The 21,319-nt window shown below is 40.9% G+C and overlaps 3 protein-coding genes across 4 annotated transcripts; all 3 read left to right on the top strand.

Annotated features, from left to right (window-relative positions):
- The first annotated feature begins 198 nt into the window (after nt 1-198).
- On the top strand, nt 199-7,998 carry LOC136422907 (P2R1A-PPP2R2A-interacting phosphatase regulator 1-like). 2 transcript variants are annotated; one of them, XM_066410828.1, is made up of 10 exons: nt 199-607; nt 1,224-1,305; nt 1,639-1,695; nt 2,150-2,193; nt 3,172-3,223; nt 3,577-3,777; nt 4,203-4,294; nt 4,776-4,837; nt 5,006-5,114; nt 5,471-7,998. In XM_066410828.1, the coding sequence occupies exons 1-10, from the start codon at nt 483-485 to the stop codon at nt 5,835-5,837; spliced, it is 1,191 nt and encodes a 396-aa protein (XP_066266925.1). In that variant the 5' UTR covers nt 199-482; the 3' UTR covers nt 5,838-7,998. The 2 variants fall into 2 exon arrangements, with proteins under 2 accessions (XP_066266925.1, XP_066266923.1); XM_066410826.1 differs by having other exon boundaries at nt 4,773-4,837.
- Nucleotides 7,999-10,602: 2,604 nt separating this feature from the next.
- On the top strand, nt 10,603-15,370 carry LOC136423528 (uncharacterized). The gene is made up of 2 exons (XM_066411720.1): nt 10,603-11,159; nt 14,685-15,370. The coding sequence occupies exons 1-2, from the start codon at nt 10,857-10,859 to the stop codon at nt 14,976-14,978; spliced, it is 597 nt and encodes a 198-aa protein (XP_066267817.1). The 5' UTR covers nt 10,603-10,856; the 3' UTR covers nt 14,979-15,370.
- Nucleotides 15,371-16,981: 1,611 nt separating this feature from the next.
- On the top strand, nt 16,982-20,128 carry LOC136423611 (leucine-rich repeat and death domain-containing protein 1-like). The gene is made up of 2 exons (XM_066411844.1): nt 16,982-17,125; nt 18,420-20,128. Exon 2 carries the CDS (start codon nt 18,539-18,541, stop codon nt 19,928-19,930), a length of 1,392 nt encoding a protein of 463 aa, XP_066267941.1. The 5' UTR covers nt 16,982-17,125; nt 18,420-18,538; the 3' UTR covers nt 19,931-20,128.
- Nucleotides 20,129-21,319: the final 1,191 nt, after the last annotated feature.

Raw genomic sequence — 21,319 nt, 5'->3', positions numbered from 1 at the left:
ACTCGAAAATTGTTTTGTTTTTTCAAGAGAAATGCATAAATATGTATTTTTGTTCCCAAACTAGTATCAACCAGTCCGCTTCACAAGTATCAAAGCCTCCTATTGGTAAGAATTTTCGCGGGAAATTCTAACAGCCAATCACTGGTAATTTAACAACAAAAGCTGCTGCCGGCTGGAGCATGCGCAGTGGCAAGCAAATTGCCAAAACATCAAAATCTCAAGTTTCCATGGAACAAGTAAATTTGTCAGTTCGTGTTGTCCGTCGGTACACTTTGACATCGTGTTTTTATACCAAATTTCGTTAATTTTGGGGCAGATGGCCGGGAATTTAGAGGCGTGGCCGCTCTGTGATTTCGAGGCGGCGCCGTGAACTCGACTGATCCCTGACAGAAAAGGGCGACGCCGCCGGCCCCCCTTCTTGTCAAAGGACTTGAACAAAAAACTGTCGAAATTTTGGTTGTTTTAGGAGTTGAGGTTCGCGGATGGCGAGTAGTGTGAGTAGGATGGAGGTAGAACCGTCCCCGCAGGAGGAGCCATGTCTGGAGGACGGGAACGGGGGGAGCCAACTCCGCCGCTCCAACAGTGCCCCGATGATCAACAAACAAAGGTGAGAAGCTTCTGTCACTCCCCCGCCCCCCTCCCACTCAACATCACGGTAAACTCCGTGGAAACTTTACATCAGTCATGTTCAACGTTATACACTTGCTAAATTGTGTTAAACTCTTAACCATTTGAGCAAATTCTGATGCCCTGCACGTAAATGATTGATGATTTTTGTCGTCTGAACTACGCTGACAACTAATTGATGTTGAACTTGTAAGCAAATATGTTGTTGTTATCACTTGAGACACTCGTAATCAGAATGTACTGCTTAACGCACATTTCACATAGCTTATACATGTATATGTTATATCACTGTGTTGTTTGTTTCTTTATTGTATTCCATGCCATCCAAATTATTTTTCATGTATGCATATGTTTCACTGATGCCAACAACAGTGTCTGATCATTGTCTCTTTGACAGCGAGTCATTACGTTTCTTTGCTACAAGTCGATTGTAATGATATTTTCTCAGCCAAGAGTGGATACATAATTTGTGGAATTATTGATTTTTGTCATAGATGATTGTCATAATAGGTATCAAGGTATAATACTTTTAATAGAGACAATATCAACAGTGCTTGATTGCAATGATTCTCACCGAATGCCTTTGTGAATTCCAGTGACCATGCACCAGTTTTTCAACCGGTGGTAACACCACGTGTCAGGCGGTTTAGTGCAAGTGTGGTTAACAATGGAGCCAGCGTAAGTTGTGTTTCTCAAAGTTCCTAAACTAAAAGTCAGCAACGTTTGCGTTCATTTATGCAGCACATTTTAGGATTTGTCAAATTGATGAGTTCTTTGGGATCTATACTATAGTACTGGGAATTTGTGATGTAAAATGATTATGAAATGGGAATTGAATGTTGGACACTATAACCTTTTTCTTGGTTTCCTATTGTTCAAACATAGTTAGAACATATTTTTACCCAGATTTGCAGTATCAGGTGCAAGAAACATACAATACGTACCTCATGTTTTTTGCACTGAAAAAGTGCTAACCAAATGATTGTATATTTTTCTTTGTCTCTTCTCTAGCCCAGTGCAGTGTCTCCTCCCATCAGGATTGGACACAGAATTTCACAACTCAAAAGAGTAAGTTTTGTCTGTCAAGTTGGTGACTGTAAATCATCCGTATCTGTTTGGCTGGTATGACCGCCCTTCGACATGATACACCAGCTTTGCAGGCATATTGTGCAACAGCGGCTATATATATATTACACTGAACAACCTGTCACACCTAACCTTTGCATATCTGACTGCAAGCATTGCTTAAGGCTATCTAGTCAGGATACTCCTACTAGTACTGTACTTGACGGTAACAATCAAGTTCACTATACAATAGTTCTAGGAAGATACAACTTTTTTAACAAATCAATTCTAGGTTGATAACACTGGCACTGTCACTTTTAGGCATGACTATTTTTTGTTCTTTTCTGAAATCTTGAACTGTTCGTGGTACATGTATCTTCTAATCTTAATTTATATTTTTTCAGTCACTTCTATAAAAGTTCCAACTAATTAAAACTGTATCTCTGACACATTACAGGAAGAAGGAATGAGCGTTTCTGATCGAGAGACGGAGCATGAAAGGTGAGTACACACACTCCCTTGTAGCGAACATGCTTGTTCTTTATGTACATGTCGACATCTCAGAGCTGACTGTCACAAGCAGAAGCATGTCTTTTGACTCTGCGAGCCCCTTTCATGGTGGAATGTCAAACATTGCACTACATAGCCTTGATGTGAGGTTGGGTTTAGGGTTTTACAACAAGGCAAGTGTGCGGTCTCACCAGTGTGGACCCGCAGGACAGAGCTGTCTGGGAACACTGTGTAAAGACTAGCCAACTGCTGCCCACCCCTGTGTAAGGGATCCCCGCAGCAGTATACTTGATACTACATGTACTTCTACTATTGTACAAGGAACCCACATGTAGAGGCGGACTTTTCAGAAAGCATTTTTCCCAGATCTGGGCACTGGGCCCAGGAATTTCATGAAAACAAGGTTGCAATTTACCTCCACCCATTTGTGAGAAGGATATGTTACACCTGAGTGGATTCCAGCCTTGCCTATGTGTTCGTGATGTGCAGTGCCAAATATACATGCAGAACATGGCTCAAAATAGTAGGTGCAGATGCACTTTTGTACACCCAAATTTATCTTATGGTGTCCACCCAAATGTTTTCTGTACACATAAATTTTCAGATTTGGTCCAACAGTGCACCCATTCCCAAAAATGAATTTGAAGCCCTGTGATGTGCAATGCCAAATGTGCCTGTAGGAGTTAACCAGTCATGACCCTGATAAGTGCTGTCAAGCTCTGTATGTCAACATCGTAACTCAAGCCCTCTTCACTTACCATTCAGCACATGTTTGTACAGTATGGTGGGAATGCGACCTTGAAATACTTTGGTACTAATTCCAAGGTGGACAATAGCAAACTTGTTATTCAATGTTTTTTATCCAGGGGCAGTGGTTATATGTGAAGATATGGTCAGGGATATGTTTTTTATCAGCAAATATTCACCTTTTAATTTCTTGTGTTTGCTGAATGTGTTTGTTGATTCCAGGGAGATGCACTCTGTTATGCAAATGAGCCAGTCCTGGGAAGAGACTTCTTTGGTATGCAAGCAGGATTTTGTATTTGTTTATTGATGAGTATTTATTTTTTCAATGTACCATTGTATCCTGCTGATCAACACAGATAAACAGAGAAGCTCCGATTTGAGTAGAATTTGCTTCACCATATAATTGTATGAGGAGATTTTTTATGACAAGTTATACATGTTTGTTGGTTTGTGATTATTTTCGACATGAAAAATGGAGGTATAGTTTTTGCCGTGTCTGCCTGTGTGTGTGTGTTTCCATGATGGATTATGATGATATTTGGTATGTGGGTAGGTCTTGAGAAGACTAAGGTCAAGGTCAATTATGGGCCTCCTGGTATATGACCTTGTTTTTCTTGTTTTGTTCAGAGGGACAAGTTCATGCAGTCCTTCTCAGAAGAGAAAGGGGGCCTGAATAGCTCCTCTGACTCCAGTACCAAGACGGTGACCCCGCCCACCTCCCTCCCCATCCCCATGTCACCTTCCAGCCGATTCGCTGAACCTCTCACCATACTGCCTGCCTCCCTGCCTCTGTCATCGAGCCCCTCCCCAACAAGAATTCCTAATAAGGTAAGAAAATTATTCCTTGCCATTATATTTTAGCCCTTCTCCAACCAGAATTCCTAATAGTTATCTTTTAGCCCCTCCTCCACCAGAATTCCTGGATTTCAATTTCAAATGATGTAAAACATTGTTCTAAGTCAAAAACAATCGTTTACAATTGGTTTGGCGGAAAAAAATCAAGAATGAATTTTACACTGCAAATCGCGTTAATTTGCTTCAAAACTATGAAACATAGGTTTTGCACGGAGAAAACTACCTGAATTTTTTTTTTCTGTAAAGTCGCAGATTTCATTTGGAAATGATGTAAAACAACTTATTAACATGTTCTAAATTGTGTTGATAACATGAATGCTGGATGCTGTATATTGAATTTTGACAGAGTTCTATGATAATAAATGTTGTTTTTCATGAAGTGTTTGTTCTGTTTGCAGCAATGTTTTTCCCCCTCAATGCAAATGTCAGTGAGAAACAGTAGTCTGAGCCCCAGTCCTATTCCCAGCCCAACTCGCAAGGCATTTGTCACGTAAGTCACGTAAATTTTGTTTCTTGTATTGTAGTTGTATCTTAATATGTATAATGTATCATATGTGTTTGCATATTATTTATTCTTATGTGTGAACTAAACTTTAAAGTTCAATAAAAAAGTAATTAAAAAAATTGTCATGTGAGTCACATAAGACCTTGTTTCCAGTCAGGGTACGTCATTCCTTACCTTTTCTTGCTTTGAGTTTAAAGGTTGCAGAATATAATCAATTTTGGGCTTCAGCTCATGGGCACTTTCAAGTTTTATTTTGTGTTAGGTTTAAGAAAGAAAGTTCAAATGTTGTTGGACATGCAGTGTAGATTTTGCATGGCTTTAAAAAAAAACTGACTTTCATCTACCTTGTGGTACTAGTATCTTTATTCAAGACATATTAACAAGTTTTAATATGAGATTATGACTATTTAACAGAGAGACATTTTAAATGGATTGAGTGTGGTTTGCATTTGTCATCCTTCAGGAGGAGGAGTCAGAGTCCTGGATGTATCCGGCCGAGCATTCTTGGAGAAACTCTCAAGAGAAAACGTAAGAACTTTCGACATATTTTATTTTCTCAATTCTTTCTTTGATTTTTATCTTTTCAGTAGACTGGATTTTGATGCAGCAATCTGGCCAAACAAAAGACTTCACAAAGGATTTAAGATCCTAAGTTTGTTGTATATTTCTAACTTGGTGTCTTTGAATGTCTTGAAGTGTGCTCAGGAGACCACAAGCTGGACTTCAGTAGTCCTCCTAAGAGAGCCTGTCATTCAGACAACAGTACACCTGGCAGCCCTGCTGCATCTACACCTCTTATACACAGGTAAGTACTTACTTATCCCTAGTGTTCATGTGTGAGTGTGTATGTGTTAAGTCAAGTGTATGTGATTGTGTTTGTGTGTGTGTGTGTGTGTGTATGTGTGTGTGTGTACATACAATGTATACATGTGTGTATGTGTATGTGTAAATCTGTGTGCATACATATGTGTGTGTGTGTGTGTGTGTGTGTGTGTGTGTGTGTGTGTGTGTGTGTGTGTGTTGTGTAGTTATACATGTTTGTGCATACATGTGTGTGTGTATTTGTTTATGTGCATAAATGATGGTTTCAAAATTCCCTTGGGGACTTCAATTCACAATTGGTCCACTTTGCAAAAAAGTTATTCTTTCTCTCTTTTGCAGTCTGTCTTCAAGCAGTTTGGAGGATATTGCCAGCCCACCGCAGTTCATCAACAGGATGCCTGGGGGCGCCATTCACACCACCCTCCCATCTCCCATGTTCTCCCATCCCACCACCCTCATGACTACTCTCCCAACCCCCATCTGCACCCTCCCAACCCCCATGTCCACTCTCCCTAACTCCAAAACCACTCTAGCCACCCCTACGTCCAGTAAAGCTGGCCCCATGGTTCCTCACTCTACACCACCGTCCTCTCTGTCTTCTCCAATCCCCACTCTCTCCTCCCCTCTATCCCAGTCTTCCCCTGTGTTCACTGCCGCTGCGTCCGTATTCACCCCCATCAGCTCTGTAAACGGACAGAAATTATAACAAATGTCTCACACAGAGTCCATAATTTATTACCACATGCTACATGTAATGTACATAAGCGAATTGTACAGTATTAAGGTATGACTAATAATATATTGTAGAGATGTATCTAGAATTTTGTGAAGATTTGTGCTCTGTAAGAAAAGATAATATTGGGTGATGATATTGGTTGTCTCGCAAATTTTACTACCTTATAGGTAGGTACATGTACTGTAGATATATGATATTTACCTGGAAATTCATTAAATCCTTGTAAACTGGTTATGTTGACTGTGTACATAATGCAATGCCACAAGGTATTGCTCGAGTTTGGTGTCAAATGATCTAATTAAGTTTCTGTTTGCTTGTTTTATTTCCAATGTGCTCTGTCATATATTTCTGCAGATGTCATCAGCATGATTATAATGAACTCAAATTCTACAGTTTTTGTTGTAACGGTTTCTTTTGCCCACAACAAGCTGTCTGCTGCATTGCAATCTTCATTACAAAATGAAATGTTATTAAACCAGAAAATTTTAGTTGTGGACAGTTAAAAAATCCACCATCCTTGAAAATTTTCTATTCAGAAGACTGTCTTAATAAAAGATTCAACCAAGCAATGTTGTGGCAGTTTGGAACAATTTTCTACTTCAATTGAAAAAAAAAAAACCATTACAAAAAGCCCCTATCAGAAACATTTGTCAAAAGCACTCGTGAAGTCTTGTAGGTTATATTTTTGGCAATGCCTCTGTAGCAGAGCCGATATACATGCCAATTTCATTTTGCTGCTCTAAGCATACAATCATGTATGTCACAGCAAACCTATGTAATCCAAGTCTTTGATAGTTTATGATTGAACCAGCTAGACAATGTTGAAAGGTCAATATGCTTGTACATTATATATGTAACATTCAATAGCAGAATGCAGCTTAACCTGCTTCATGCTGGGGATGCATTAATGTTGTATTATATTAAGTGACAATGATACTCCGAAGGATAAGGGTTAAGAAACAACAGTTGCGGGTCTGTTTGAAATATGGTCATTTATAGCATTTAGTTCTGCTTTGGATGAAACTCTGAAAAGTGGCAAATGAAATTCTCAGATCATTGGTCAGTTCCAATATGGAAATGCAATGGGAATTCGAAAAATACAGTCAACTTTATGCCTTACATTGTAACTTGTCACAGAAGGTATGTTAAGATTTTACAGGTCAATTAAACAGCATGCTTCCCTCAGCATCATAGTGTATTATATGCTGTAATAGTTGTATGTATATTCTTGACTGTAGATTGATAGTTTTATATTTTCAAAAGTCCCGGTGTTGTTCCAAATCTAAACTGACAAGTGTTTCCTGCAGTTTGATAAACCTACATTTCTTGTCAGCCCACTACCATCTTTGGTGACTGTTTTGATGGTTTGACTTATTTTCTCGCTTTTGAATCTGTGATTATTCTATTACATCCCAATTAGCAAAGTTTCAGTTGCCTCAAGATATTTTTACCAGTATATGTCACCAAAAAATTACACAGCTGAGAATACATACCAAATCTTTGTACATAGCCTGACAACAAACATTTTTAATCATATCATATACTACATATATATTATCTGTGATGCCAGAGCAGTTCAAAAAAGACAGTTTTGAATTACGTGATGTCTGTTACTTATACATATGATTGTACATGTACAATACAACAACTGAATATGTGCAACTATTCTATTGTTACATATGGCTGATTTGGAGTTTTCACTGCAGAAAAGGGATCTAGCATACTATTATTAGCTAAGAATTCTGCAAGCTGAAGTACAAAATAGCACAGGCTTATCCTAATATTGTGATCTATACATTTAAATGAGAAGATATGTGTTTTTGCTTGAGATTGATGCAGGAATATTGGAATGCAGTGTTGACAAGCATACTGATCTATGCTTGATACTGTGTGGATATGGGTTTTTGATGTGTTTTTGGCAATGCCTCTGGAGCAGAGCCAAATTAACAAATACTGTGATGATGTGGGCTGATAATGCCAGTGACATGTCTGAAGAGAGTTTCAGTTTGTGTTGATGAGTCGAAAAGAATGTTGCAAAGAAGAGGTCTCAGGAATGTCTATAGTGTGAATATGGCCCTTTGGAAGGGTATGTGCTATACTGTTACAATAAAACACAATGGCTTAGACTGTACTTCCCCAAGGGAGTGAAGCTGTGTGTCTGTTTGTTTGTTTGTGATCTCTGCAATTACCAATGTAATCAATGTTGTAATGTAGTACATCCTTGGTGCTGCTGTTTTTCTCTGTGGCACTGAGCAGGTTGCAAAGCAGTGTGGGTAAAGGGGTGAAGTATGGCATCACTGATTGCCTAGTTTATGTATGATAAGGATGTAGATATACCAGTATTGACACAGAATAGCCATTGATTCTAACTTGGAAGTAAGTCACTCAAGTCCTGGTGTATTTTGTACATCTCTCTTTAATTTGCATACACATTGTAAACCATTGATAGTAGGGTGTACTTCACAAACTGTCCGCTAGGTTTCAGTACTGCATTGTACATACAAGCGTCTCCATGATGCAAGGCGTCCATATTTAGCTATGTTGAAACTCGATTTCTCCAGAGAAACGTCACTCATCTCAACTTCCTATATCGGAAAACACTTGAAATTAAAGATTTCCTCATTAATTATACAACGTAGGTTTTGATTTGCTTCTACGTAATCATGTGCAACTTGACCTAAGCTAACGTTACCTACAGAATCTATTCATCCCTTGGGTTGTCCTATTACGAAGTTTCCGACTTGAGAATGATTGAAACGCGGAATTGATGAGAAAAAATAAGAGCTTTGAGCAGCCAACTTCTAACACAATTTGCTAAATACTTTTATCCCCCACGCGCCAGAATTTTAAACAAACTTGCTAGTAGTAATACCTAGCCTCCGTTGCAGACTCCTTCCGGCTGTTTTCATTTTCTAAGTTCCAGTTTTACTATTACATTTTGTTTTTGGCGCTTCCCGGCCAGCAATAAGAAGAAAAAATAATAGTATAAAAACAATAACTTGAAAAAGAAAACAGCCGGGAGGAGTCTGCATCGGAGGCTAAAGAATACCTACCATAGTTCGAACGAGTCCGTTTATTTTGGTTTGTTCCGCATAACCTTAGAACCGCCTTTGGGCGTAACACATCGGTTTGGTCTTTGTACTAAGGAAGACCGGACTCACACCGGGGAAGGATCCCTCTCTTTTCAATAAGTGTAGTGGGACCTTTAACGTACTGAAGGTGTGGCTCTCCTCAAGCACGGGACCTCCGGTTTTACGCCCCATCCGAGAGGACGTCTATGATCTGAAGGTACTCATTTTCACCTGTTTCGAGTGAGAAATAGTTGTAAAGTGCCTTTCTTAAGGGCGCATCTTTGGAGTCTTCTAGGGATTCGAACCCAGAACCTTTAGATTCTAAGTCAACAACCCTAACCCTAAGACCACCTTGCCGCCTCACCTGTTTCCATACTTTCAATGTAATATTACTGTTTCACCGTGATAGATCCAGGAGTAATTCCAACACAAGCCAAACAGAGTGAACAAAATCACAAAACATTCACGGTATTTCAGGGCTAAGAGGGCACTTGATGCATGTAACATGTCCGCTACACATGAAGAAGTTTGACTAAGTGCGACATTGTGTTGTTGTATCGGGTGCATCGTTGGTAAAGAACAAGACGGTCTAATGTTTGTATCTAAACATGTTTGTATCTCTAGCCATTGGGCGCCCATGCATTCTGTTCAACGTTCCTCTCCCGTGAACTTGACCTGAACCTTTGTGCCCTGTACCTGACAACTTCCAGGTTTGACAATCGAGCACGGCGGACAGTACTCTCAGCGGTCATGTGAATGAAAACACCCTATACCTCACAGTGTGTTTCGACAGTGTCTATTTGTGACAGTCGTACAAAGGAGGTAACGTTAAATTTATGGAATCATAACATAATTTTGTAAAGTAAATAAATGAGTCCGTTTGCACTAAAGATCACTAAAGGTTTATGAATTGTCTTGTCCTAGACTATTATTTCCATGCAGCCTAGATGAAGGCCATCAAATCGGCACAAAATAGGTTAAGATTTCCCTGAGGGGAAAACTACAACCGGTATTACTACAATGCACCTTGCACGGTGTTCTGAGATATCTACCCCTGCTGTGGATATATAACCCAGCTACTACTTACATCAAAAATTCATCCAGACGTCTTGTGCAGATAAACAATATTCCTACCTGAGGTTCTTATGAATGTTGGTGAGTTGCTTAGCATGCACCTTTAGACATTTTCACTAGTACATGTATCGAAGTACTGATTGGTGGCATTGGGTTATCCTTCAGTGTTTTGATTAACCCTATGGGCTTAGCTAGCAAGACAAAAGACAACAACAACGACAATTCGGTAGAGGACAGGGAGTGCTGTCTGTAGTGATCTGTATGGCCTTCTCATTGCTTTGTCCGTGTGGTGTAAAAACCGCACAAAAATGCAGCGAAGCGTCGTGTAGTTCCATATAGTCTCTAAACTCTCTGTGCAATGAAAATCCAATGAAAAGATCCCTGGCAGCAATGCTATAATATGTATGTACTTACTTACAACAATGATAGGATGTAATCATATCAACCTCCCAGAGTGACCTGTAAAGTCATGTTTGTTTATTTACCTATTTCTATTTTAATCTTGTACCACAAGCCACAGCGTGCCTATGTTGTTCTCCGTTCCTCTCCCGTAAACTTGACCTGTAAATGTGTCGTTATCACCGCATGAGCTGCATTGCAAACACGCGAAACAAGCGAGAGACAGTCTCTGCATCTGGTACTATTTTTTTCTCCAATCATTCAACGTCGTAACACGAGCTCCCTACTTCAACACGTATGCGCAATGATCGCTCCCTTAGTGGTACAGAACAGCGATCAGCCTAGCCGGGGCAGCGCGTTTCTGCAACAGCTGGTGATGTGTTTTTAACGTTGAAAGGCCAGTTTTCCATTGCTGCGACTGTCCCTGTTCTTCCTACAGCACAAAATGGACGCCACGCACATCAGGAATTCGTGGAAAACCAGCATCAACCGAATGAACTCTTCTCGGAGAAACATGAAGCTCCTACTGAAGGGCATCCACGACCAGATTCATCAACTGGAGGATGGCGGGAACGTGGTTCCCATGGCAACCATCGCACGGCACCATCGTCTCGGACGTCTGACAGAGATCCTTGATGACGTCATTGATATTTTGAAGACCTTGAGGAGAGTCATAAAATCGTCTGAAACGAACGACGACTCGGTCGTTTTGGGAAATATTGCCAACATGGCGGCTGAGACATCACAGGTGAGTTGTGAATGCAAATTGCAATTGGATACGTCCCAACAGACTTATTTACATCTATAATTACATTAACCGAGAGAAATCAAGGCAGCAATTTTGCAAGACTGAATATTCCATACTACCGACACGATCAGCATTAGTACTCTACTCTAGATAGCATTTCAGTGTGTTTTCAGCCAGTTTTACATCAGCTGGATTTATTCTAATGAATTGAAAGAATCGGGTCATTCCCCCAAGCTCGGCATATGATGATAATATGTTTTCTACAAAAGCATTCAGCCAGCCTCGATCCATTTACATCTTTCCTGTGAATGTTTTTGAACCCTATGCGTGTTTTTCCCATCTGTTGACCACCAGGCTACATGTCAGCTCGTCCGCGGTTATTTAGCGCTATGTTCACAATTTCACAGGCCAACATCAGCGTGCCCTGTGTGCAACAGGCGCTATGTCCACAATTTCACAGGTGGTCGTCAGAAAACAAACTGAAACTTGATCGTGCATGTTCTATTCCGGTAAAGCTACCGCGAACAGCGGCAATTTCATGTTATGTTGCTGTTTGTTACATTAGAAACACTGTATGTTACAGTGAAGCCAGAAAATATCGTGGGTTTATTTGTGTGCTCCGTCTTATTTGACTTATGTTGATAGTAAGCACAACATAGTAATCATCTACAATCTTATCAAATCAGGGTGCGGTGAGAATCCGAAATTGCTTTGCTTTGATCATTGATCAAAGAAAATGAAAGTACGTTATGATCAAGCCTGGAACACACGGACACAATAATCGTACATTCCTGATTCTGTATGGTACGTTATATATAAACGATGCCGCATGCCCGTCTCACGTCCCTTAAGTAGGTAAAGGCGACAGACGGGTTTGGTGCAACGACCGGTTGTCAGACTACTCGGTCGCATCTCTGATAGCATAGGGCGGATTTGAAGCAACAAAGAGGTTGTCATCACTGTTTAGTGAAGGAAGAACGTTTATCATAAAGATTTTATACGCTATTTACGCACACAAGGCAAAGCGCTTACCAACACGAATCATCGATCAGCCTATCACCTTGTATACGGAAATATCGTGTAAGATCTTTATAATGTCAACCAACGTCACAGATGAATTTTCACTCTTATATATATATATATATATATATATATATATATATATATATATATATATATATATATATATATATATATATATATATATATAACATATATATAACAATGTTGACAGCAAAGGTTAGCTGTCGTTGTACTCACAATGTCTATAAGAGCCAATTACATTGCAGCTACGGTCTAGAAATGTAGGATACTGAAAACAACATACCCTCCGAAAATGCAAATCTATTACTCAGCAGATTGTAGAATTCGAAGTCTTCCTTTGTCGTTCGACATATTTTAGTATGACAGTATTTTTGTCATTTCTGACAGAAGTATAACGGGGGTTGCCCGTACTTAGGACGCGCCCTAACTTAGGACGGACTTTTTAGTGATCTTGTTATGCATAAGTACGCCGTGTTTGTGTCCACTGACTATGCTCATAAGGAAGATAGATAAACCAAGTCCATGCACATAATTTTTATTTGCATTCAAAACATATGTGTACATATTCATTTCTTGTTTTGTCGAGAATAGTATTTTGACAATAATGATGGCAACGCTGAGTAGAGGGTCACTGCGTAGCTAGACGGCCCGACACCTAAATATACGACCTGTGCCAAGCATATGTACAACTATCATACACATAAGAAATATAGCTTCATAAAACACAAAAAAATTGGGTCTTTAAGTGTTTCTTGAGAAGAAAACCGACCAAAGAAAACAACGTAAACATCGCTGCCGTCTGGCAACGTTGTTTTCCCGCCATTTTTGGGGGCCGCGATGCTGGCGGACGGCGATTCCACGCACAGCTTTGTAACGCTCTAACATGTGATTGGTACCGTCTATGAAAAGGAAACTGAATACAGAGATGGCGCAGATATTTCCCAATAAGTAGACGGAGTATTGTTGATGTAAGCGGTGTCATTTTTTCGTAATGATTTTGTAAGTCGGGCCGCATTCAATACGTACGTCGGGCCGCGTAGTAGCCTATTTCCCGTGGGAACATGAGCTGGGATGCGCTAGATATAGCCCTTCTCACATGGCGTTAGAAGTGCACACAGTCAAAATTTTCCGGTCAAAAGAAAGCTAGAATATAGCAGACTTCAAGCCTTATTTACATTTCCCTAACTTCATCACCAACTTCCGAAGAGAGCAAAATTACCAAAGCGTACTAAGTTAGGCAGACTATCTGGCGTAGCACTAAATCAGAAGGTACATTCGTGAAAACGTCTCACAGCGTTTGCCGCTTGTAACTCGGAGCGTGAAGGGCCCATGAACATTATGAATACATTTCTTGTCCATGTATGTTTTTTAGATGAATGTGTTCAAAATTCATTCATTAAAACATGACCATTCTCTGGCAACCAGCAATGGAGCGCCGTGAGTTCGAGCGCGTAAAAAAACGTCCTATGTTTGGGCGACTCCCGTTAGAAACATAAAGATCCCCTAGAAACATTGAACCCGCTTCTACTCTACTCTGAAAATTGATATCTATGCATGGTAGTTACTAAAGGACGAAATAGTCACGATTTCCTAAGTAAACAAAAGTATCGATGTTAAACATGGAATTAATGTACTTAGGCCGTGTAGAATGGACACAACATGCGCTGACCACGTGTCAAAGCGCGACTTCTGAACTGGGGCAATCGGGCTTGTGACGTGCCAAGATTTCTCTGAAAACCTCACGTCTAGAATACAAACAGACTTTTAACTCTGCGGGAAAGCTGACCTGGTCAGTCTTGACAAAACAAGATCAGATCAGCAGGTTTCTAGTGACTGCAACTTGATAACACAACACCACCAACCCCCACCCACCCGCCTCAGTGCTCGGAGAATGCTGTTTTACTTTACCTTGAGGTTGGGATGAGCCGCCGTTGGCTTCAGGGAGGGAGGGAGTTAAAGAAGATCAAAGAAGAACATGTACCTATAAACGGTGATACAACTCCCAATAGGATTTTAGCATATAACGGCGGACTTAGACATTGTCTGTATCATGGTGACAGGGCAAACGAAGCAGTGCTCTTTTCATTTTCAGAACTTGACTGTGTGTGCGCACGTCTGTCTGTCTCTCTCTCTCTCTCTCACTCACTCAGTCCCTTCCTCTCTCCCCATCTGGGATCATCTGTGCGTGTGCGTGTGTGTGTGTGCGCGCGCGCGCGTGTGTGTGTGTGTGCGTGCGTGCGTGCGTGCGTGCGTGCGTGCGTGCGTGCGTGTGTGCGTGTGTGTGTGTGTGTGTGTGTGTGTGTGTGTGTGTGTGTGTGTGTGTGTGTGTGTGTGTGTGTTTCCGTGCGTACGGGCAGTTAATGCACGCCATCTTCCGAAAAACAACAGTACGGTAGCACATGAAAGCTTGCTCTTCGAATTCTCTCATTGCTGTAATAAGATGCTTTCTTACGAACTCTGTGGTATTTTCCATCTCCACAGGATAGTTCCCGGCTCCTTGATGTTTCCAACAAACTCCCGACCCCATCGGAAACCGAGGGCCCTGCGATTGAGCAAAGTATACTGGACATTCACATGGCGATAGAGAACATTCTGAAGCAGTTGCGATCCTTGACCGAAGAAGGCCGACGATGCACCGATAACCAGTTTCGGGAAATGTTCGGCAACCCTCGACTCCACCCGAGAACTGTCGACGCCCTCCAACGAAAATTGCCGGAGAGGTACATCCGGGACATTCCAGTTGCCGTGAGAGAACCAACGATTGATGAAGACTAGGGACTGCGGGGACTACATGTACTACTAATTAAAGTGCGCAAATGCCAAGTAACGTGCGTTAATCAATTAGAGGTTCAAAATTTATTGTAATATTTATCTATGGAAACCAATATCCATAATGGTTCACAATGAATATACCATGATTTTATTAGTGGTTAAGCGTCAATTAATGTCCACTACATGTTTTATGGAGCTTTGTACTAGTCTTCGGTTAGGCGCTAGTGATCATAAAGGCCAACGTACTTTGCTTGTGTGCTTGCAAGGAATATTACTGTTAAAGGAAAAACTCATTTCCTGCACAAGTGGTGTCTCTGACTAAAGCAAAACTTTGCATTTTAGTGTCGGCATCAAACGTCTTGCTTTACTGAGAAGCTTCCATAGACGGAAACATTACAGAACACATTGTGTATTATCACCTGCATAGTGTTAGCGTTAATCAGAGTAATTGGGTCAAGTGGTCTCAAAGTCCTGAATTGAGAAGAACAACAGAGTGAGATGAAATAACTCGGCTGCTTTCATGTATATTATTAAAAGCTCAGTACACATACTCGAGGGGAGCAAGTGTGTGCTTTGACGGGGAAGCCTTTATTAGAAAAATAACGACGTTACCGACCAACCAATGAGAACACAGATAGTGTTATCAATGGTTAAGAGTCTGATGATGATGATGATGGCAATGGTGGTACTTAAAATTTCAACGTCTCTGGAGCATCAAAGGTTTTTAACGCGAACGCAACGACTGTAACGACTCTATGCAAAAGCGAGGAAAACTTTGCAACCATTCTATAGATACCCTGCCAAAACTGAAATCTGAAGAGGGAAAACCTGTTTTGTAATTGTGTGTCCCTACAGGCTAAGTACAAGGACGTCTTGAATTAGATCTAGCTTACTATTTATAACTTATAAGAAAACAACGTACATGAATGACCTGATACAGTAATTCCGATCAACTAACAAGGAGGATATTTCTAACCTCCTTGTTCTGATTAATCTCGCTTCTTTTAATTTGTACAGCAAATATATTGCAATCATTCTGTCGACGTTTTCCCATATGAAAAAAAAACGATTGAGACAATTACAAAAGGTCCTGTATTGAGCGTTGACATTTGTTTAACCACTGTTCTGACACATTACCGACCCAACGAACACAAAAACCGCTTTGCCTCAGCTGAAGTTGTTTTTGTAACATAACGCAAAGATGCTTTTCAATATGGTCCACCCTTAAATCTAGCGGCACGTACATTCCTGAAATGTATTCTCACCATACATTTCATTGTACTGTGAAATCAACACAACGAAACGGAAATACCGTAAAACGACCAACAAAGAGTCGGTTAACGAATTCAAATATTGTTTCAACGAGTTGTCTGTCCACGTAACTGGTGTTTCTTTGACATGATTCAGTAAAGCACAAAGGGACTTGTACAGTTCTTTCTTTGGTTCGAGTAAAGGCCACACGCCCGGGTGACACGCAATGGATGTGCTTCCCCCAGAAAATAGGGGACTTTAGGGGATGGTGTAAACGTGTGTTTCTTGCTTCTCATAGGCATTGGTTTGTTTGGTTTTTAGTTGATCTGAGTGCTGGAAGAACGGTATTTACAAATAGACACACTGTCATCAGCAATATCAAAGGTGATGAGATGTTATCTACATTTCGTCATTTTCGACGAATAAATAAAATGATTTATTCTGTGTTAAGCAAAAATATCTCAAATATCAAAAGAAATACAAATATTTACAAAATTCAACACGTCTGATATTTTCAGCAATCCTGGTTTGAAATTACACGTGACGACATCATCTAAAATGTTGGGAAGTCCCTAAATGTAGAAATAGAGAATTAATGACTGAAAGAAATATCAGTTCATTCTGCGGTTGACCCCTCTTACGGCAAACAAACTGCTCTCGAGTATAGGACTGCAAGAATTTTGCGACGGTGCTCTATCACAGCTTGACGTATTTGAGCATACGTCACACCTATCCAAGGTACATAGCCTGTCTATCTATACCGCCGGACTGTTTGCTCTACGCCGTTGACATGTCAACTGCGACAACTAAGAGAACAACATTTCAGCGGTAGGAACGACCCGGTGAGGTTCTGTAGTGAGGGCTGGACGAAAAACAAAGCACTCGCTTGTGGTTTACAGGTACGTATGTGGATAACATTAGAAATTTGTATATTTCAGAAACATATAGATGACGGCAAAGGATGCTAACGTGCTTTAAACACAAAATTTAAGTAAGCGCGTCGAAATGAACATCGTTGTTGCGGGCGGTCGCAAACACGTGTAAAAGATAAAGATTAATCTTAGGGTTATGATACAGTAATTTGCTTGACCGCAAAGATATGATTTTGATAGGAGTATATGTAACATATCTGTGTACTTCATGCTTGAAAACGTGTGAGAAACAATAAGTAATGTATTATGACTTCAAGAATAGCAAAATGTAGGACCCAATAAGATTTAGAAATATTTGCTTCCTATGGCCTAGTGAGAAATCCATTGGTTTCGTGGCTTACAAGTTACATGAACTTTGGATAGACGCGGTCGAGAAGATCAAAAATGCATTCATCCGTGATGATTTGTCTCAAAAGGCTGGATACCAGAGGGTTTTGACATAGCGTGATCCGTAATGGTTTTAGGACATAATAGATTCGGTGTCAATTTTTCACCCTCTTTCATTTTGCCCAAGGGATTGGTTTGACTCGAGCTCTTTTATTCTTCTCTGCATCTGACCATCCACGCATAATGGCGAATAGAAAGGCTGTCCTAGTTATGTTGTATCAAATATAGGCTTGAACAAAGTGAGAGAAGAAGCTCTTAAAATACAATTCTTTGTTGCTGGGACGACAAAGAGGCCCAGATACAGATACATGCATAAGGAGTTTGATGGATGCCAAGCCGTGTTCTTCCCTACGCTGAGTATCTCAGGGGGTTAGAGTCAACTACGCAAGAAAGCAGGAAAATTGAAACCCAGAGCACTCAGCGCCCCTTGAAGGAAGTGTAGCTATCAAAGGATTTCAAATGTGATCAATCATTCACACACCGACTTGACGGAGTTTTAGCGCTTTAGAACGACTGTCGCTATATGGAAACGCAGCCTACATGGTCCTATGGCGTGTCGTGGAACTATTGCCTTCTTTACGGATGTCATGAAAATATTTTATGTATAAGCTAATGATGTCTTCAGGTAGAAATAGTATTACTTTCTAAGACGTATGATCATGTTCGGTATGTCAAGGACTCAACAATTAGTGTTGGAGTACTGTCGACGTCCATAGCCATATGTTTGTGCCTGTGAGCACAATAAGAAAGAAATGTGCCTATAATACACTGGTTGGTATTTCTTCATGCAAGATATGCTAAAAAAATTACATTTATCATATTTGAAGATACCTGTCATAACCACTGACGAATGTTGTGCTTTTTTTTCTTGTAGAAATCCTCTGTGCAAAGACCATGATGAGACGCTGTACTCTACCATAAGCCGGGTGCCTGAAGATACATCTATAACCGGACATACAACAATATCGCGCTGCTATTGGTCAAACTGTCACCATGGCAACTGCTGTCAAGACGAGGCAAGATGCATGGAAGAAGGACGCCGGTCCAACCCAGTGCATGTTCCTGACTGAACGGTCAAAGATATCACATTTCACGAACTCTACCCATCTGTATCTGACCGAAACCATTCCGGTGCCTTACAAGTCTTGGACTCTCGTTCCACAAGAGATAGGTCTCTTCCGCAAACTCACGAGCCTGACGCTGTCCAACAACACTTTGTCGAAGAAAGCGATCGCCAACATCAGCCTCTGTGACTCTCTAAAAACACTCATTCTGACGTGTAACCAGATCACCCATCTTCCCCCTCAGATCGGTAGGCTGGTCAATTTGGAGACACTGGACATCAGTTATAACATGTTAACCCGTATACAGAGCTTCGTCTGTACTCTTCCATCTCTAAGATCTTTGAGGGCGAGACACAACCGGATATTTGACGTCAAGAACATCAGATCTTTGGGAAAGTCCAGAATCATCACGCTAGATCTGAAAGGAAACCTGCTGCAGTCGTTCAACGGTAGATTCTGCAGGTCAAAAACGCTACGACACTTGGATCTATCGGAGAACATCATTACCCACGTTGTTTTCTTCAAAGATGACCTGCCGCTCTTGGAGAGGTTAGACTGTGAAGGGAACAAGATCGCAGCTTTCAACGTCATGGAGCAACGGCAAATGACGACACGAAGTAACCTGCGGTGGCTCTCTCTGGCCAAGAACTGTCTCAAGACCTTCCCGAATGCGGTTTTGAGGCTGGCCTCGCTCGAAACACTAGATGTGTCACAGAACACTCTTGTTTCCATCCCGAGAGCAGTGGAGGCGATGAAACATCTTAAGTCGTTTATTGCGTCAGGTAACCACTTGAGAAGTCTACCCCGTGAGCTGTTCTGTCTGCCACAGTTGAAGCTCGTCAACGTTGCTAGCAACAGACTCCACCATTGGAGATATGAATCATGGGATCCCGACGACGCCATCTTGTCTCAGGAGTTGCACACTTTGATCTTGAGCGGGAACAAACTGGAAAGCGTTCCTCCCGTAGTCTACGGATTTCCGATTCTAGAGCACATGGACTTAAGCAGAAATAAACTGAGAAAGTTCCCCGTGATGTTCAAAAATAAAAAAAAGCCGGCGATTGTTTCGCTTGACTTGTCGCACAACAAACTGAATCATTTCGCGTTCGCCGAGTTCGACAATCTCCGGAGACTTCGTCGCCTGAATCTTCACCACAACGAACTGACGGAGATTCCCGAGGATATCACGAAGATGTGGTTCAAGAGTGAAGTGACGTTGGCGAACAATCCCATCAAATGGCCTCCGATAGACATCTGCGTACAGGGACTTCCCGCTATTGAAGAGTTTTACAAACTAGTAGAACCTAACAAGTCGACTTGAATAACGAGTGCAGTGTCGGCAAATGTGATGTGTGATAAAACAAGGAATCTCGATCATTCGGAACAATACAGTGCAATACACGACAGTGCTTTCCGTGAGTGACACATTTCATTGATTAAAAGACTTTATTTTTTTGCTCTTTTAATGTTCTTTACACCAAGCACATTAATAAAAATGTTTACGTTTGTCCATGAACAATTGCCATCTCTTCATTTCCAAATTCGGTGAATCTTGTTTTAACGTCAATGTCTTTTTTTTCATTCTCGTGTCGGATTTTAGGACTAAAAATCTCGAGTGAGTTTTATTCCATCTAATAGCTAAAGAAAAGTACAGGTCAGAGAGGGACAACTTTCCTTACGATCTCAACACACTGACACACATTTTCCCGTCTTTTCATTTTAAATTTAGCTTTCTAGCGTATGTAAGCTTGTGCATATGTTCATGTTTGTGCATGTGTTTATGTTTGTGTGGGGGGGGGGGTATGGGTGGAAAGGATGACTGGTTTCTCGCTAGTCCACCCAACTTGTCGCCTACTCTGTTACAATTGATAGACTTTAGTTTCTGTGGACTTCCTAAAAACACAATGTACATAGTTAAACTGCGACCTATGGTGTTTAACCCTTGTAACGCCAGGCCGTATTAAGAATTCCGTTCACAATAGCCCCGTGACACCACAAGGGTTAAGGTTATGTATTCAGCTCGTTACTATGTACCTATATACACACGTCGTCTCTGTTACAGTATCGTGTGCCACTTGTACTTTGTCACCGTGTTGTTGGTAGGGCGTAAGACAAACACTGTGCCAAGAAACAGTGTTGGGCTCATAATGTGGGAAAGTTTACAGAGACCAGAAGAGCAGGCGTCAAATTCTGGAAGAAAAATATTATGGAAAAAGGCTACATTTATTGGGCGAGGGGTGCACAATTGCAATTGGAAAGGCAAGAAGCAGTAGCGTCTAGCTTAGGTGGTAAATTCAGGAGGTCAATAGGAACTGCTGCAACCTTAGTCAGTCGGAAATATGTCCTAACAGGCAACTGTACATTGAAATTTCGCAAGGCCTGACTGTTTCATCGCATAAAGGGAGGACAACAATGTCAAGGGATAAGGACATACTAGTATACGTAGATGGTAGGAGGTCGTAATCCTTAGTACACAAATAGCCAGAAAATATAATAGAATGGCAAATATGTCTACTATGTTGTTCAAACTCTCACTTCCTTCCTCGTATTTCGTAAGAATACTGTCAACATGTCAAGTGAATAAACATCAAAGAGCATGCTAGTCACGATGTCTTTAGAACAAGTCATGTACTGATCTTAAAATTCGCATAAGATACATGTACTTACAAACACCTACAAGTGAAAAGATAATGAGTCACAAAATTTGTGA

Source organism: Branchiostoma lanceolatum, chromosome 17, assembly GCF_035083965.1.
Source record: "Branchiostoma lanceolatum isolate klBraLanc5 chromosome 17, klBraLanc5.hap2, whole genome shotgun sequence".
In the NCBI taxonomy this organism is placed as follows: domain Eukaryota; kingdom Metazoa; phylum Chordata; class Leptocardii; order Amphioxiformes; family Branchiostomatidae; genus Branchiostoma; species Branchiostoma lanceolatum.
This window is presented reverse-complemented; position numbering and strand designations above follow the sequence as displayed.

Excerpts from the sequence above, each read along its gene's own strand:
- LOC136422907 (XM_066410826.1), top strand. The coding sequence starts at position 483 with ATGGCGAGTAGTGTGAGTAGGATGGAGGTAGAACCGTCCCCGCAGGAG. Across the intron at positions 3,224-3,576 it reads CCTGGGAAGAGACTTCTTTG|AGGGACAAGTTCATGCAGTC; the intron begins GTATGCAAGCAG and ends TGTTTTGTTCAG. Across the intron at positions 4,838-5,005 it reads AGAAACTCTCAAGAGAAAAC|TGTGCTCAGGAGACCACAAG; the intron begins GTAAGAACTTTC and ends AATGTCTTGAAG.
- LOC136423528 (XM_066411720.1), top strand. The coding sequence starts at position 10,857 with ATGGACGCCACGCACATCAGGAATTCGTGGAAAACCAGCATCAACCGA. Across the intron at positions 11,160-14,684 it reads TGGCGGCTGAGACATCACAG|GATAGTTCCCGGCTCCTTGA; the intron begins GTGAGTTGTGAA and ends CCATCTCCACAG.
- LOC136423611 (XM_066411844.1), top strand. The coding sequence starts at position 18,539 with ATGGCAACTGCTGTCAAGACGAGGCAAGATGCATGGAAGAAGGACGCC.